The following is a 13,680-nucleotide window of genomic DNA, read 5'->3' on the forward strand; positions in this document are numbered from 1 at the left end:
CATCTCTCAAGCGATCATATGTGAAAAAGCTAGGAAGTTGCATGACGATTTAATTAATAAAATGCCAGCAACTAGTGGTGAAGTGAGTGAATTTAAGGCCAGCAAATGTTGGTTTGAGAGATTTAAAGAGAAGGGAAGTAACCCCGGAAAAGGACTTGCCACCTCAAGTCCTAATGGAAGGGGATTCCCCTTCTAAACACTAAGACCCTCAACACTCTCCCCTCCTCCCATCCCATCAATCATCACCTGATCTTCAATAAAGGTAAGTGTCATGTAACTGTGCATGTCTTCTTCAGTTTGTGTGTATTAAAATCAATATTTCATGTGGTAAAAACAATTTTTTTTTCATACTTTGGGGTGTCCTACACGGATTAATTTGATTTCCATTATTTCTTATGGGGAAAATTAACTTGACTAACGATAATTTTGACTAACGATGAGCTCTCAGGAACGGATTAATAGCGTTAGTCGAGGGTCCACTGTATATGTTAGTGTAAATTTGTTATCTAGTACGTATTTACATGCATTTATAAGTGGAAAAAAAGGGTGTTCAACTTTATGGCGATTTTTGCTTTACTGCGGTAGCCTGGAACCTAACCTACCATATAAGTGGGGCCCTACTGTATTTTTAAATGTTTATACAGTAGTGTACTGTATATTGTAATAATAAAAATAAGAGGAAATCAGCTTTAATACACATTATTTAGGTATGTATACTAGTCAGAGAGCCTGTGTAAGTCCAAGTTATTGGTAAACGAGTATGTCACTAAGTGAGGAGAGGGTGTATTTGAGTTGATTTCCTCTATTCTGCATAAACATTTAAAAATATACCAGAAATGTTATAAATGGTGCAAAGGTGACATTAAAACAATATCAAAGATGGATGACACAAACCCACTACCATTACAGTATGCTCCTCACTCAGTGACAAATTCGTTTACCAATATGGTCTTAGGAACAGAACTCCGTCGTTAAGTGAGGAGAGGCTGTACAGGTAACTTTTGAACAGTACTAAATTACATAACAAGTTTCTTGACCAACAAAATCACAACATGTAAAGAAGAGCCCTGTTTTTGTGGCTGTTAGGTTTCCGATTTTCAATGATAAGCAAAAATCATTGATGACTGGAAAAGAGCAGTTTTTTCAATACTGAATGTGTCTAAAATGCTTGATAACATTCTTACACTATCATGTATTAAGTGCTCAATACAGCTATGTATAAAAAAATACAAAAGTAAAATAAATACAATGGAACTTTGACTTACGAGTGTCCCAACATACGAGATTTTTGAGATATGAACCGTCCTTGGGACAATTTTTTTGCTCTGAGTTACAAGCCAACATTTGAGCGACTAGCCAGCTCCCCCTGCTTCCCCATCAATGCATAACCTGGACACCTCGCATGTTTATCTACGATTTCAGGCTTTAATTCCATGGAAATCATCCTCATTTTCTTCTCAAAGTTGTCCTTTACACTTACTTTCTTAGGACCCATGCTTAGAAAAACAATTTGGCCAAATAACTGTCAAAAGATGTAAACAAAGTATTAGAGAACTGCTCTCACAGTGAGGTAAACAGTGCTCTGAGTTGGCTGCGTTCGTTATTATAATAATAATATGTAATAATAATAATAATTATCAGATTATTATTATTATTATTAATTATTATTACAGGTCTCCCTCAACATTCACGAGGGTTAGGGGATCAAGAACCTCGCAAATGTTGAAAAATCACGAGTGTTTGGTGCCCCAATATATTGTAGGGAAATATAATACAATACTGCTTCCTTAACCTATTGAACCATGAACAATCATAAAATACATGAAAATATCATAAAATATTGTATTATATACATACATGTTATGGTTTAATAGCATGTATGTTATTAAATACCACTGCCTCTACCACTTCCTCAACTACTGCCTCTACTACTTCCTCAACCACTGCCTCAATCACTGCCTCAACCACTGCAGTGCTCTGCCTTGTATTTTTATACAGTTTTTTTCTTCAGTTCTATTGTGTTTCTCAATTTCTTTACCAAAGGCCTGGCACTATCAAGTTTCTTTGGGCCCATGGTTAATTATGTTGCAGTTGCACTCAATCTACAAGCACCAAACACAATGAATTATTGTGAAATATTTGGAAGAATGCAGAGGCTAATGCTCACTCCAGCATTAACAAAGCCACATTGACTCACGCTACCTCAACCACTGCCTCCACCACTGCTTCAACCCTTGTATTTTTGTACAATTTCCTTCTTCAATTCTATCATATTATTATTATTAGCAGTAGCAGTAGCAGAAATGTTTGATTCTTTGCTGTGTTCAAGAGTAAACAAATGATGTCACCATCCAATACCTGTCCGAATGGCCATTCCAATATGCAATCATGAATGGGTTGATATTATTTATACTGTAGTTTAATAGCAAATAATGAACAAACAAAACACTCACCATACTGAGTGAGTGGTGGGTGGGCTGGCTGTCAGTTACGGGGGTCAATGGGAGGGTAGTAGGGACGCGCGGGTGGTGGGAAACTTAAATATGATTTGGCGGCTGGAAATTTGCGAATGTGTGAAGCCCGCGGAAGTTGAAAACGCAAATGGTGAGGGAGACCTGTATTATTATTATTATTAATTTAGATAACTAGAGCACAGATCCAAATCCCTAGATCAAGAGCCCCTCGCCAGCATCAAGGTTCCTTGAAGTTGGTGAGGGGCTCTTTTTCTAGGGAATTTGATCTGTGCTCCAGTTACCTAAAATAATAATGATAATAATAATAATCCTAGGTAGTAGGTTGGTAGACAGCAACCGCCCAGGGAGGTACTACTGTACTGCCAAATGAGTGTAAAATGGAAACATGTAATTGCTTTACATGATAGTAGGATTGCTGGTGTCTTTTTTCTGTCTCATAAACATGCAAAATTTCAGGTACATCTTGCTACTTCTACTTACACTTAGGTCACACTACACATACATGTACAAGCATATATATACACACACCCCTCTGGGTTTTCTTCTATTTTCTTTCTAGTTCTTGTTCTTGTTTATTTCCTCTTATCTCCATGGGGAAGCAGAACAGAATTCTTCCTCCGTAAGCCATGCATGTTGTAATAGGCGACCAAAATGCCGGGAGCAAGGGGCTAGTAACCTCTTCTCCTGTATATATTACTAAATGTAAAAGAAGAAACTTTCATTTTTCCTTCTGGGCCACCCCGCCTCGGTGGGATATGGCCGGTGTGTTGAAAGAAAGGGTTCTAAGAAAATAAGTGCAAAGGACAGTGTTAAGAAGAAAAAGACGATGATTTCCATGGACTTAGCCAGGCTATACCAGCTTAGTACATGTACGATATGTAGATACTAAAGCTGTATCAGTTATGTTCAGTGATTAAACAAAACAAATTGTATCAGCTAAGTTCAGTGATTAAAGAAACAAATTGTATCAGTTAAGTTCAGCGATCAAACAAAACAATGTTGTTGCTGGAGGTTCACAGGGCTACTGACATCATACATTGCAGCCTCAACCTTCCCTACCCTCAACCTCCCCACCACCTCTGATCCAACTGTGTAAGTACATTTTTTTTTTTTAACAAGTCGGCTGTCTCCCACCGAGGCAGGGAGACCCAAAAAGAAAGAAAATCCCCAAAAAGAAAATACTTTCATCATCATTCAACACTTTCACCTCACTTACACATAATCACTGTTTTTGCAGAGGTGCTCAGAACACAACAGTTTATAAGCATATACAGCACTGCTAATATCCCGAAACCCCTCCTTTAGAGTGCAGGCAGGCATTGTACTTCCCATTTCCAGGACTCAAGTCCAGCTATATAAAAATAACCAGTTTCCCTGAATCCCTTCACTAAATATTACCCTGCTCACACTCCAACAGATCGTCAGGTCCCAAATACCATTTGTCTCCATACACTCCTATCGACCACGCTCATGCACGCCTGCTGGAAGTCCAAGCCCCTCGCCCACAAAACCTCCTTTACCCCTTCCTTCCAACCTTTTTGAGGACGACCCCTACCCCGCCTTCCTTCCCCTACAGATTTATACGCTCTCCATGTCATTCTACATTGATCCATTCTCTCTAAATGTCCAAACCAACTCAACAGCCCCTCTTCAGCCCTCTGACTAATACTTTTATTAACTCCACACCTTCTCCTAATTTCCACACTCCGAATACTCTGCATAATATTTACACCACACAATGCCCTTAGACAGGACATCTCCACTGCCTTCAACCGCCTCCTCGCTGCTGCATTCACAACCCAAGCTTCACACCCATATAAGAGTGTTGGTACTACGATACTTTCATACATTCCCTTCTTTGCCTCCATAGATAACGTTTTTTGTCTCCACATATACCTCAATGCACCACTCACATTTTTTCCCTCATCAATTCTATGATTAACCTCATCCTTCATAAATCCATCCACCGACATGTCAACTCCCAAGTATCTGAAAACATTCACTTCTTCCATACTCCTCCTCCCCAATTTGATATACAATATTTCTTTGTCTAAATCATTTAATGCCCTCATCACCTTACTCTTTTCTATGTTTACTTTCATCTTTCTACCTTTACACACACTACCAAACTCATCCACTAACCTTTGCAATTTTTCTTTAGAATCTCCCATAAGCACAGTATCATCAGCAAAAAGCAACTGTGTCAATTCCCATTTTGTATTTGATTCCCCATAATTTAATCCCACCCCTCTCCCGAACACCCTAGCATTTACTTCTTTTACAACCCCATCTATAATTTTTTTTTTTTTCAACAAGTTGGTCGTCTCCCACCGAGGCAGGGTGACCCAAAAAAGAAAGAAAATCCCGAAAAAGAAAATACTTTCATCATCATTCAACACTTTCACCACACTCACACATTATCACTGCTTTTGCAGAGGTGCTCAGTATACAACAGTTTAGAAGCATATACGTATAAAGATACACAACATATCCCTCCAAACTGCCAATATCCCAAACCCCTCCTTTAAAGTGCAGGCATTGTACTTCCCATTTCCAGGACTCAAGTCTGACTATATGAAAATAACCGGTTTCCCTGAATCCCTTCACTAAATATTACCCTGCTCACACTCCAACAAATCGTCAGGTCCCAAGTATCATTCGTCTCCATTCACTCCTATCTAACAACCATGGTGACATTACACATCCCTGTCTAAGACCTATTTTTACCGGGAAGTAGTCTCCCTCTCTTCTACACACCCTAATGTGAGCCTCACTATCCTCATAAAACTCTTTACAGCATTTAGTAGCTTACTACCCATTCCATACACTTGCAACATCTGCCACATTGCTCCCCTATCCACTCTATCATATGCCTTTTCTAAAACCATAAATGCAATAAAAACTTCCCTACCTTTATCTAAATACTGTTCACATACATGCTTCAATGTGAACACTTGATCTACACATCCCCTACCCAATCTGAAACCTCCTTGCTCATCCACAATCCTACATTCTGTCTTACCTCTAATTCTCTCAATTATAACCCTACTGTACACTTTTCCTGGTATACTCAGTAAACTTATTCCTCTATAATTTTTACAATCTCTTTTGTCCCCTTTCCCTTTATATAAACGAACTATACATGCTCTCTGCCAATCCCTAGGTACCTTCCCCTCTTTCATACATTTATTAAACAAAAATATCAACCACTCCAGCACTATATCTCCCCTTGCTTTTAACATTTCTGTCATGATCCCATCAGTTCCAGCTGCTTTACCCCCTTTCGTTCTATGTAATGCCTCACGCACCTCCCACACACTCGCATCCTGTTCTTCTTCACTCCTAAAAGAGGGTATGCCTTCCTGGCCAGTGCATGAAATTACCGCTTCCCTTTCTTCGTCGACATTTAAAAGTTCCTCAAAATATTCTCGCCATCTACCCAAAACCTCCATCTCCCCATCTACTAACTCCCCTACTCTGTTTTTAACTGACAAATTCATTCGTTCTCTAGGCTTTCTTAACTTGTTGAACTCCCTCCAAATTTTTTTCTTATTTTCATTAAAATTTCATGACAGTGCCTCTCCCACTCTATCATCTGCTCTCCTTTGCACTCTCTCACCACTCTCTTCACCTTTCTTTTACTCTCCATATACTCTACTCTTCTTATAACACTTCTGCTCTGTAAAAACCTCTCATAAGCTAACTTTTTCTCTTTTATCACACCCTTTACTTCATCATTCCACCAATCACTCTTTCCTCCTGCCCCCACCCTCCTATAACCACAAACTTCTGCCCCACATTCTAATACTGCATTTTTAAAACTATTCCAACCCTCTTCAATCCCCCCCCCCCCACTACTCATATTTGCACCAGCCCACCTTTCTGCCAATAGTTGCTTACATCTCACCCGAACTTCCTCCTCCCTTAGTTTATACACTTTCACCTCCCTCTTGCTTGTTGTTGCCATTTTCCTCTTTTCCCATCTACCTCTTACTCTAACTGTAGCTACGACTAAATAATGATCTGATATATCAGTTGCCCCTCTATAAATGTGTACATCCTGGAGCCTACCCATCAACCTTTTATCCACCAATGTATAATCTAACAAACTACTTTCATTACATGCTATATCATACCTTGTATATTTATTTATCCTCTTCTTCATAAAATATGTATTACTTATTACCAAACCTCTTTCTACACATAGCTCAGTTAAAGGCTCCCCATTTTCATTTACCCCTGGCACCCCAAATTTACCTACTACTCCCTCCACAACATTTTTGCCCACTTTAGCATTGAAACCCCCAACCACCATTACTTTCACACTTGGTTCAAAACTCCCCATGCATTCACTCAACATTTCCCAAAATCTTTCTCTCTCTCTCTCTCTCTCCACTTCTCTCTTCTCCAGGTGCATATATGCTTACTATAACCCATTTTTCACATCCAACCTTTATTTTACTCCACATAATCCTTGAATTTATACATTTATAGTCCCTCTTTTCCTGCCATAACTTATCCTTCAACATTATTGCTACTCCTTCTTTAGCTCTAACTCTATTTGAAACCCCTGACCTAATCCCATTTATTCCTCCCCACTGAAACTCTCCTACCCCCTTCAGCATTGTTTCACTTAAAGTCAGGACATCCAGCTTCTTCTCATTCATATACACACCTTTCCTTCTTTCAACACACCGGCCGTATCCCACCGAGACGGGGTGGCCCAAAAGGAAAAACGAAAGTTTCTCCTTTTACATTTAGTAATATATACAGGAGAAGGGGTTGCTAGCCCCTTGCTCCCAGCATTTTAGTCGCATGGCTTACAGAGGAAGAATTCTGGTCCACTTCCCCATGGAGGTAAGAGGAAATAAACAAGAAGAACAACTAGAAAGAAAATAGAAGAAAACCCAGAGGGGTGTGTATATATATATTTGTACATGTATGTGTAGTGTGACCTAAGTGTAGGTAGAAGTAGCAAGATGTACCTGTAATCTTGCATATTTTTGAGACAGACAAAAGACACCAACAATCCTACCATCATGTAAAGCAATTACAGGCTTTAGTTTCACACACACACACTTGGCAGGACGGTAGTACCCCCCTGGGTGGTTGCTGTCTACCAACCTACTACCTATATTTACATATACACTTCATATAAACAGATCAACATTTCTTTATATTCTGTAGAGCATTATGATTTGTTTTTATATACGATATTTCTGCAATTAGCCTCACAAATACTCTGTTTTCTCTTACAATAAGAGCATGGGAAGATACTGTAGTTAAAGTTAGACAGGAAATGGTGGACGCTTCCGCTGCTGCCTCTGCCACCATATTATGGCCTATTTTATTCATTCTAGAGTATATATTATGTTTCTGTGTTAATTATATTGCTTATTATATCATATTAGATGAATTGTGAGAAATATAGATAAATAAGCCATACAGTTGATATTAGTGTCATATTCAATATTGTATCTTGTCTCCAGAGTGCAGGAACGGATTAATGGCTTTTCAATTTAAACGAGGAAAATTGATTTGATATACGAGTAAATTGAGTTACGAGCTAGGTCACAGAACAAATTAAATTCGTATGTCAAGGTTCCACTGTACACAGTTCATACATACAATACTTACCTTAAAATATGGCATCAGTCACCCTTCCCTTATGCAACTGTTGAGCGAGAACGGCAGAAAAGCAGAAAAAAAATGGAACATAACGAACAATGGCTCAAATGAAAACCACTGAAAAAGAGCGACACCGAAAAGAGGGAGCCAAAAATGCGGGGCCCTCCTATACACTAGAGTTAAGAAATACTAAAAATTTAAATTCTTGTAAATGCTGTACAGCTAAACTAAGACATTTTTTCTATATTGGTTTGAATGATTTATTTCCTCTTTATAGTGGTACTCTTTATTCTTATTTTTTTGTATAAATCATATCTTCTTACCAGATCTAGAACAAGGGTAAATTCTGGTGAGCTGCGAGTCTTGAGAGGTAGTGCTGGATTTCTTGCTCTCATTTCAGGAGTTAGTGGTGGAAGGTGCTTGATGAAGAAGTAAGGGTCAAAAGCTTCCCATTCTTCATAGCCTTCATCATTTGAACTTTCATATGTCCCTCCAGCCTGTGAGAAGAAGTTCTCTGTTAGCTCTTTAAGTATATAACCAAGAAGCATGAGTTATTGTGTTAATTTATTACACTGGTTACCATACTTAAATGAATATCCTATACAGGGAGACAATGCTAGAGAAAAGCAAATATTGTACCACAGTATACAGGCATACATCAAGATTATGCATTACCATATTCCCTCACTCATGGCTGGACAGGTATAGTACTTGCCCAGAAAGGATAGAAAGGCTAATTTAGTAAGAAAAACATTCAAAATATTCACTGGCACTTGTCCATTCATAACTTACAAAGCCATTACAATTTGCAAGAATGCTGAAAAGAGACAGTATTAGCAGTTTATTTTTCACTGCACAAGAAACTAGCAATGTTTCTATTCTGGCTGACATATGTACAGAATAATTTGCTAATAGATTTTAGTAATGTTCAGTCATCTGTAGACAGTACAAACAAAATACACAATACACTGCCTTGGTAAAGACTTAATTGTGGTTTAGAAAAACACGCAAGCAAACATTAGGACATATTTATTAGAAAATGTTTCAGTCCTGGGACCTTGATCACTTCTAACATACACAGGTTGAGGTGTGAGTGATGCATAGTGATCTGAAGAATGCCATATTGGGATGAGGAAGGGTAGATGATTAGATCATGTGACTCCTGTGCAGCTGGGCAGGTGGTGCTTAGCCTGGTTGAGTATCATGTATGCTAATGTTTTAGAAATTTTGTGGTTTCCAGTGTTATGTTCTATTGTGTCGGTGATGGCGATTAGTGAGGCTTCTAGATACTGTGGGCGTCTAAGGTCTTGTTCGGTGAGAACGAGTTCTGCTTCATCCCAGTTCATCAAGTGCCCTGTAGAGTCTCTGTGGAGGACACAGGTGTACCTAAGTCGTTTCTGTTACTGGCATTTCGATGCTCTTTCATGCAGACCGCAAAATCTCTGCCTGTTTCGCCTACATATTTCTTGGGACAGAATCCACAGGAGATGATGTAGACGCCTGCTGTGGAAGTTAGAGGTGTGGGGCTGCATTTTGTAGAGAGGTCTTTGATAAATGACCTCACTACGCCAATGGTGTCTAGAAGCCTCGCTAATCGCCGCCACCAACACAACAGAACGTAACACTGGAAACCATAAAGTTTCTAAAACATTAGCATATATGATTCTCAACCAGCAGCACAGGAGTCACATGATCTAATCGTCTACCCGTCCTCATCCCAACATGGCATTCTTCAGGTCACCATGCATCACTCACACCTCACTCTCCACCTATACGTATATACTGTCCAGTGGCGTTGCTAGGGTTGGTGTCACCCAGGGCAGTATCTTTGGTGTCACCCCCATGAAATCTAAGGGTGGGGGGATGGGGGGGAGTAAACTCCAGTTATGTCACTACTATATGACCAATGACTAATGTTTAGCATTGATAACATTTAAGGGCCATAAACTGAACAGGAGAATATTTCTCAACTTTATTAATGATAAAATATATAATCACAGTAATACTGAGGAAAGAAACTCAAATACCACTTTGAGCACAGGCAACAGATCCTACATTTATTCATCTTCAACTATAAAAAAAAAAACTTGAAAAAAAAAAAAATGCAACATCAAAGAAACACAGTTCCGATTTGATTTTGAGTACAGGTAACATCTCAATGAATCTGATCCTTGCTTTCAATCTTGCAAAATCATCTATCACATCATCAAAATCAATGATTTTCCCTATATAGGCCTATTTGTACTCTGTAATCATATAATAGGTTATATAGAAATGAAGAATTTTTCTCTTATGTTGCTGTAACACTGTTTTCGGCATTATGAATGAAAAGAAGTTGGATGTCCTGGCCCTAAGCGAAACAAAGCTGAAGAGGGTAGGGGAGTTTTGGTAGGGGTAAATAAATGGGTTTAAATCTGGAGTATCTGAGAGAGTTAGAGCAAAGGAAGGGGTAGCAGTAATATTGAAGGATCAGTTATGGAAGGAGAAAAGAGAATATGAATGTGTAAATTCAAGAATTATGTGGATTAAAGTAAAGGTTGGATGCGAAAAGTGGGTCATAATAAGCGTGTATGCACCTGGAGAAGAGAGGAATGTAGAGGAGAGAGAGAAATTTTGGAAGATGTTAAATGAATGTATATGAGCCTTTGAACCAAGTGAGAGAGTAATTGTGGTAGGGGACCTGAATGCTAAAGCAGGAGAAACTTTTAGAGAGGGTGTGGTAGGTAAGTTTGGGGTGCCAGGTGTAAATGATAATGGGAGCCCTTTGATTGAACTTTGTATAGAAAGGGGTTTAGTTATAGGTAATACATATTTTAAGAAAAAGAGGATAAATAAGTATACAAGATATGATGTAGGGCAAAATGACAGTAGTTTGTTGGATTATGTATTGGTAGATAAAAGACTGTTGAGTAGACTTCAGGATGTACATGTTTATACAGGGGCCACAGATATATCAGATAACTTTCTAGTTGTAGCTACACTGAGAGTAAAAGGTAGATGGGATACAAGGAGAATAGAAGCATCAGGGAAGAGAGAGGTGAAGGTTTATAAACTAAAAGAGGAGGCAGTTAGGGTAAAATATAAACAGCTATTGGAGGATAGATGGGCTAATGAGAGCATAGGCAATGGGGTCGAAGAGATATGGGGTAGGTTTAAAAATGTAGTGTTAGAGTGTTCAGCAGAAGTTTGTGGTTACAGGAAAGTGGGTGCGGGAGAGAAGAGGAGCGATTGGTGGAATGATGATGTAAAGAGAGTAGTAAGGGAGAAAAAGTTACCATATGAGAAGTTTTTACAAAGTAGAAGTGATGCAAGGAGGGAAGAGTATATGGAGAAAAAGAGAGAGGTTAAGAGAGTGGTGAAGCAATGTAAAAAGAGAGCAAATGAGAGTGGGTGAGATGTTATCAACAAATTTTGTTGAAAATAAGAAAAAGTTTTGGAGTGAGATTAACAAGTTAAGGAAGCCTAGAGAACAAATGGATTTATCAGTTAAAAATAGGAGAGGAGAGTTATTAAATGGAGAGTTAGAGGTATTGGGAAGATGGAGGGAATATTTTGAGGAATTGTTAAATGTTGATGAAGATAGGGAAGCTGTGATTTCGTGTATAGGGCAAGGAATAATAACATCTTGTAGGAGTGGGGAAGAGCCAGTTGCGAGTGTGGGGGAAGTTCGTGAGGCAGTAGGTAAAATGAAAGGGGGTAAGGCAGCCAGGATTGATGGGATAAAGATAGAAATTTTCAAAGCAGGTGGGGATATAGTTTTGGAGTGGTTGGTGCAATTATTTAATAAATGTATGGAAGAGGGTAAGGTACCTAGGGATTGGCAGAGAGCATGCATAGTTCCTTTGTATAAAGGCAAAGGGGACAAAAGAGAGTGCAAAAATTATAGGGGGATAAGTCTGTTGAGTATACCTGGTAAAGTGTATGGTAGAGTTACTATTGAAAGAATTAAGAGTAAGACTGAGAATAAGATAGCAGATGAACAAGGAGGCTTTAGGAAAGGTAGGGGGTGTGTGGACCAGGTGTTTACAGTGAAACATAAATGAACAGTATTTAGATACGGCTAAAGAGGTCTTTGTGGCATTTATGGATTTGGAAAAGGCGTATGACAGGGTGGATAGGGGGGCAATGTGGCAGATGTTGCAGGTGTATGGTGTAGGAGGTAGGTTACTGAAAGCAGTGAAGAGTTTTTACGAGGACAGTGAGGCTCAAGGTAGAGTATGTAGGAAAGAGGGAAATTATTTCCCAGTAAAAGTAGGCCTTAGACAAGGATGTGTGATGTCACCGTGGTTGTTTAATATATTTATAGATGGGGTTGTAAGAGAAGTAAATGCGAGGGTCTTGACAAGAGGCGTGGAGTTAAAAGATAAAGAATCACACATGAATTGGGAGTTGTCACAGTTGCTCTTTGCTGATGACACTGTGCTCTTGGGAGATTCTGAAGAGAAGTTGCAGAGACTGGTGGATGAATTTGGTAGGGTGTGCAAAAGAAGAAAATTAAAAGTGAATACAGGAAAGAGTACGGTAATGAGGATAACAAAAAGATTAGGTGATGAAAGATTGGATATCAGATTGGAGGGAGAGAGTATGGAGGAGGTGAATGTCTTCAGATATTTGGGAGTGGACGTCACAGTGGATGGGTCTGTGAAAGATGAGGTGAATCATAGAATTGATGAGGGGAAAAGAGTGAGTGGTGCACTTAGGAGTCTGTGGAGGCAAAGAACTTTGTCCTTGGAGGCAAAGAGGGAAATGTATGAGAGTATAGTTTTACCAATGCTCTTATATGGGTGTGAAGCATGGGTGATGAATGTTGCAGCAAGGAGAAGGCTGGAGGCAGTGGAGATGTCATGTCTAAGGGCAATGTGTGGTGTGAATATAATGCAGAGAATTCGTAGTTTGGAAGTTAGGAGGAGGTGCGGGATTACCAAAACTGTTGTCCAGAGGGCTGAGGAAGGGTTGTTGAGGTGGTTTGGACATGTAGAGAGAATGGAGCGAAACAGAGTGACTTGAAGAGCGTATCAGTCTGTAGTGGAAGGAAGGCGGGGTAGGGGTCAGCCTAGGAAAGGTTGGAGGGAGGGGGTAAAGGAGGTTTTGTGTGCGAGGGGCTTGGACTTCCAGCAGGCATGCGTGAGCGTGTTTGATAGGAGTGAATGGAGACAAATGGTTTTTAATACTTGACGTGCTGTTGGAGTGTGAGCAAAGTAACATTTATGAAGGGGTTCAGGGAAACCGGCAGGCCAGACTTGAGTCCTGGAGATGGAAAGTACAGTGCCTGCACTCTGAAGGAGGGGTGTTAATGCTGCAGTTTAAAAACTGTAGTGTAAAGCACCCTTCTGGCAAGACAGTGATGGAGTGAATGATGGTGAAAATTTTTCTTTTTCGGGCCACCCTGCCTTGGTGGGAATCGGCCAGTGTGATAATAAAAAAAAAAATAATAAATTCTTTAGGGGCTCTATGGTGTCACCCCTAGGTGGTGTCACCCGGGGTGCCCCCCTCTTATTTTTAAGTACATCAGCTTTTTCATCTTGTAATTGTTTTACACGATGGTAGGATTGCTGGTGTCTTTTTTTTCTGTCTCATA

At 39.5% G+C, this 13,680-nt stretch overlaps 1 protein-coding gene across 9 annotated transcripts in view; it reads right to left on the bottom strand.

The window, feature by feature from the left end:
- Window positions 1-13,680, bottom strand: part of LOC128695988 (CTD small phosphatase-like protein 2-A) — a 455,855-nt gene that overhangs the window by 25,684 nt on the left and 416,491 nt on the right. For all 9 annotated transcript variants that reach the window (XM_070093077.1, XM_070093083.1, XM_070093081.1 and 6 more), the window contains one exon: window positions 8,426-8,599. In XM_070093077.1, coding sequence (XP_069949178.1) covers window positions 8,426-8,599 — 174 coding nt within the window. The remainder of the gene's footprint in view (window positions 1-8,425; window positions 8,600-13,680) is intronic.

The sequence above is a fragment of the Cherax quadricarinatus genome, chromosome 41, assembly GCF_038502225.1.
Source record: "Cherax quadricarinatus isolate ZL_2023a chromosome 41, ASM3850222v1, whole genome shotgun sequence".
NCBI classification, from domain to species: Eukaryota; Metazoa; Arthropoda; class Malacostraca; order Decapoda; family Parastacidae; genus Cherax; species Cherax quadricarinatus.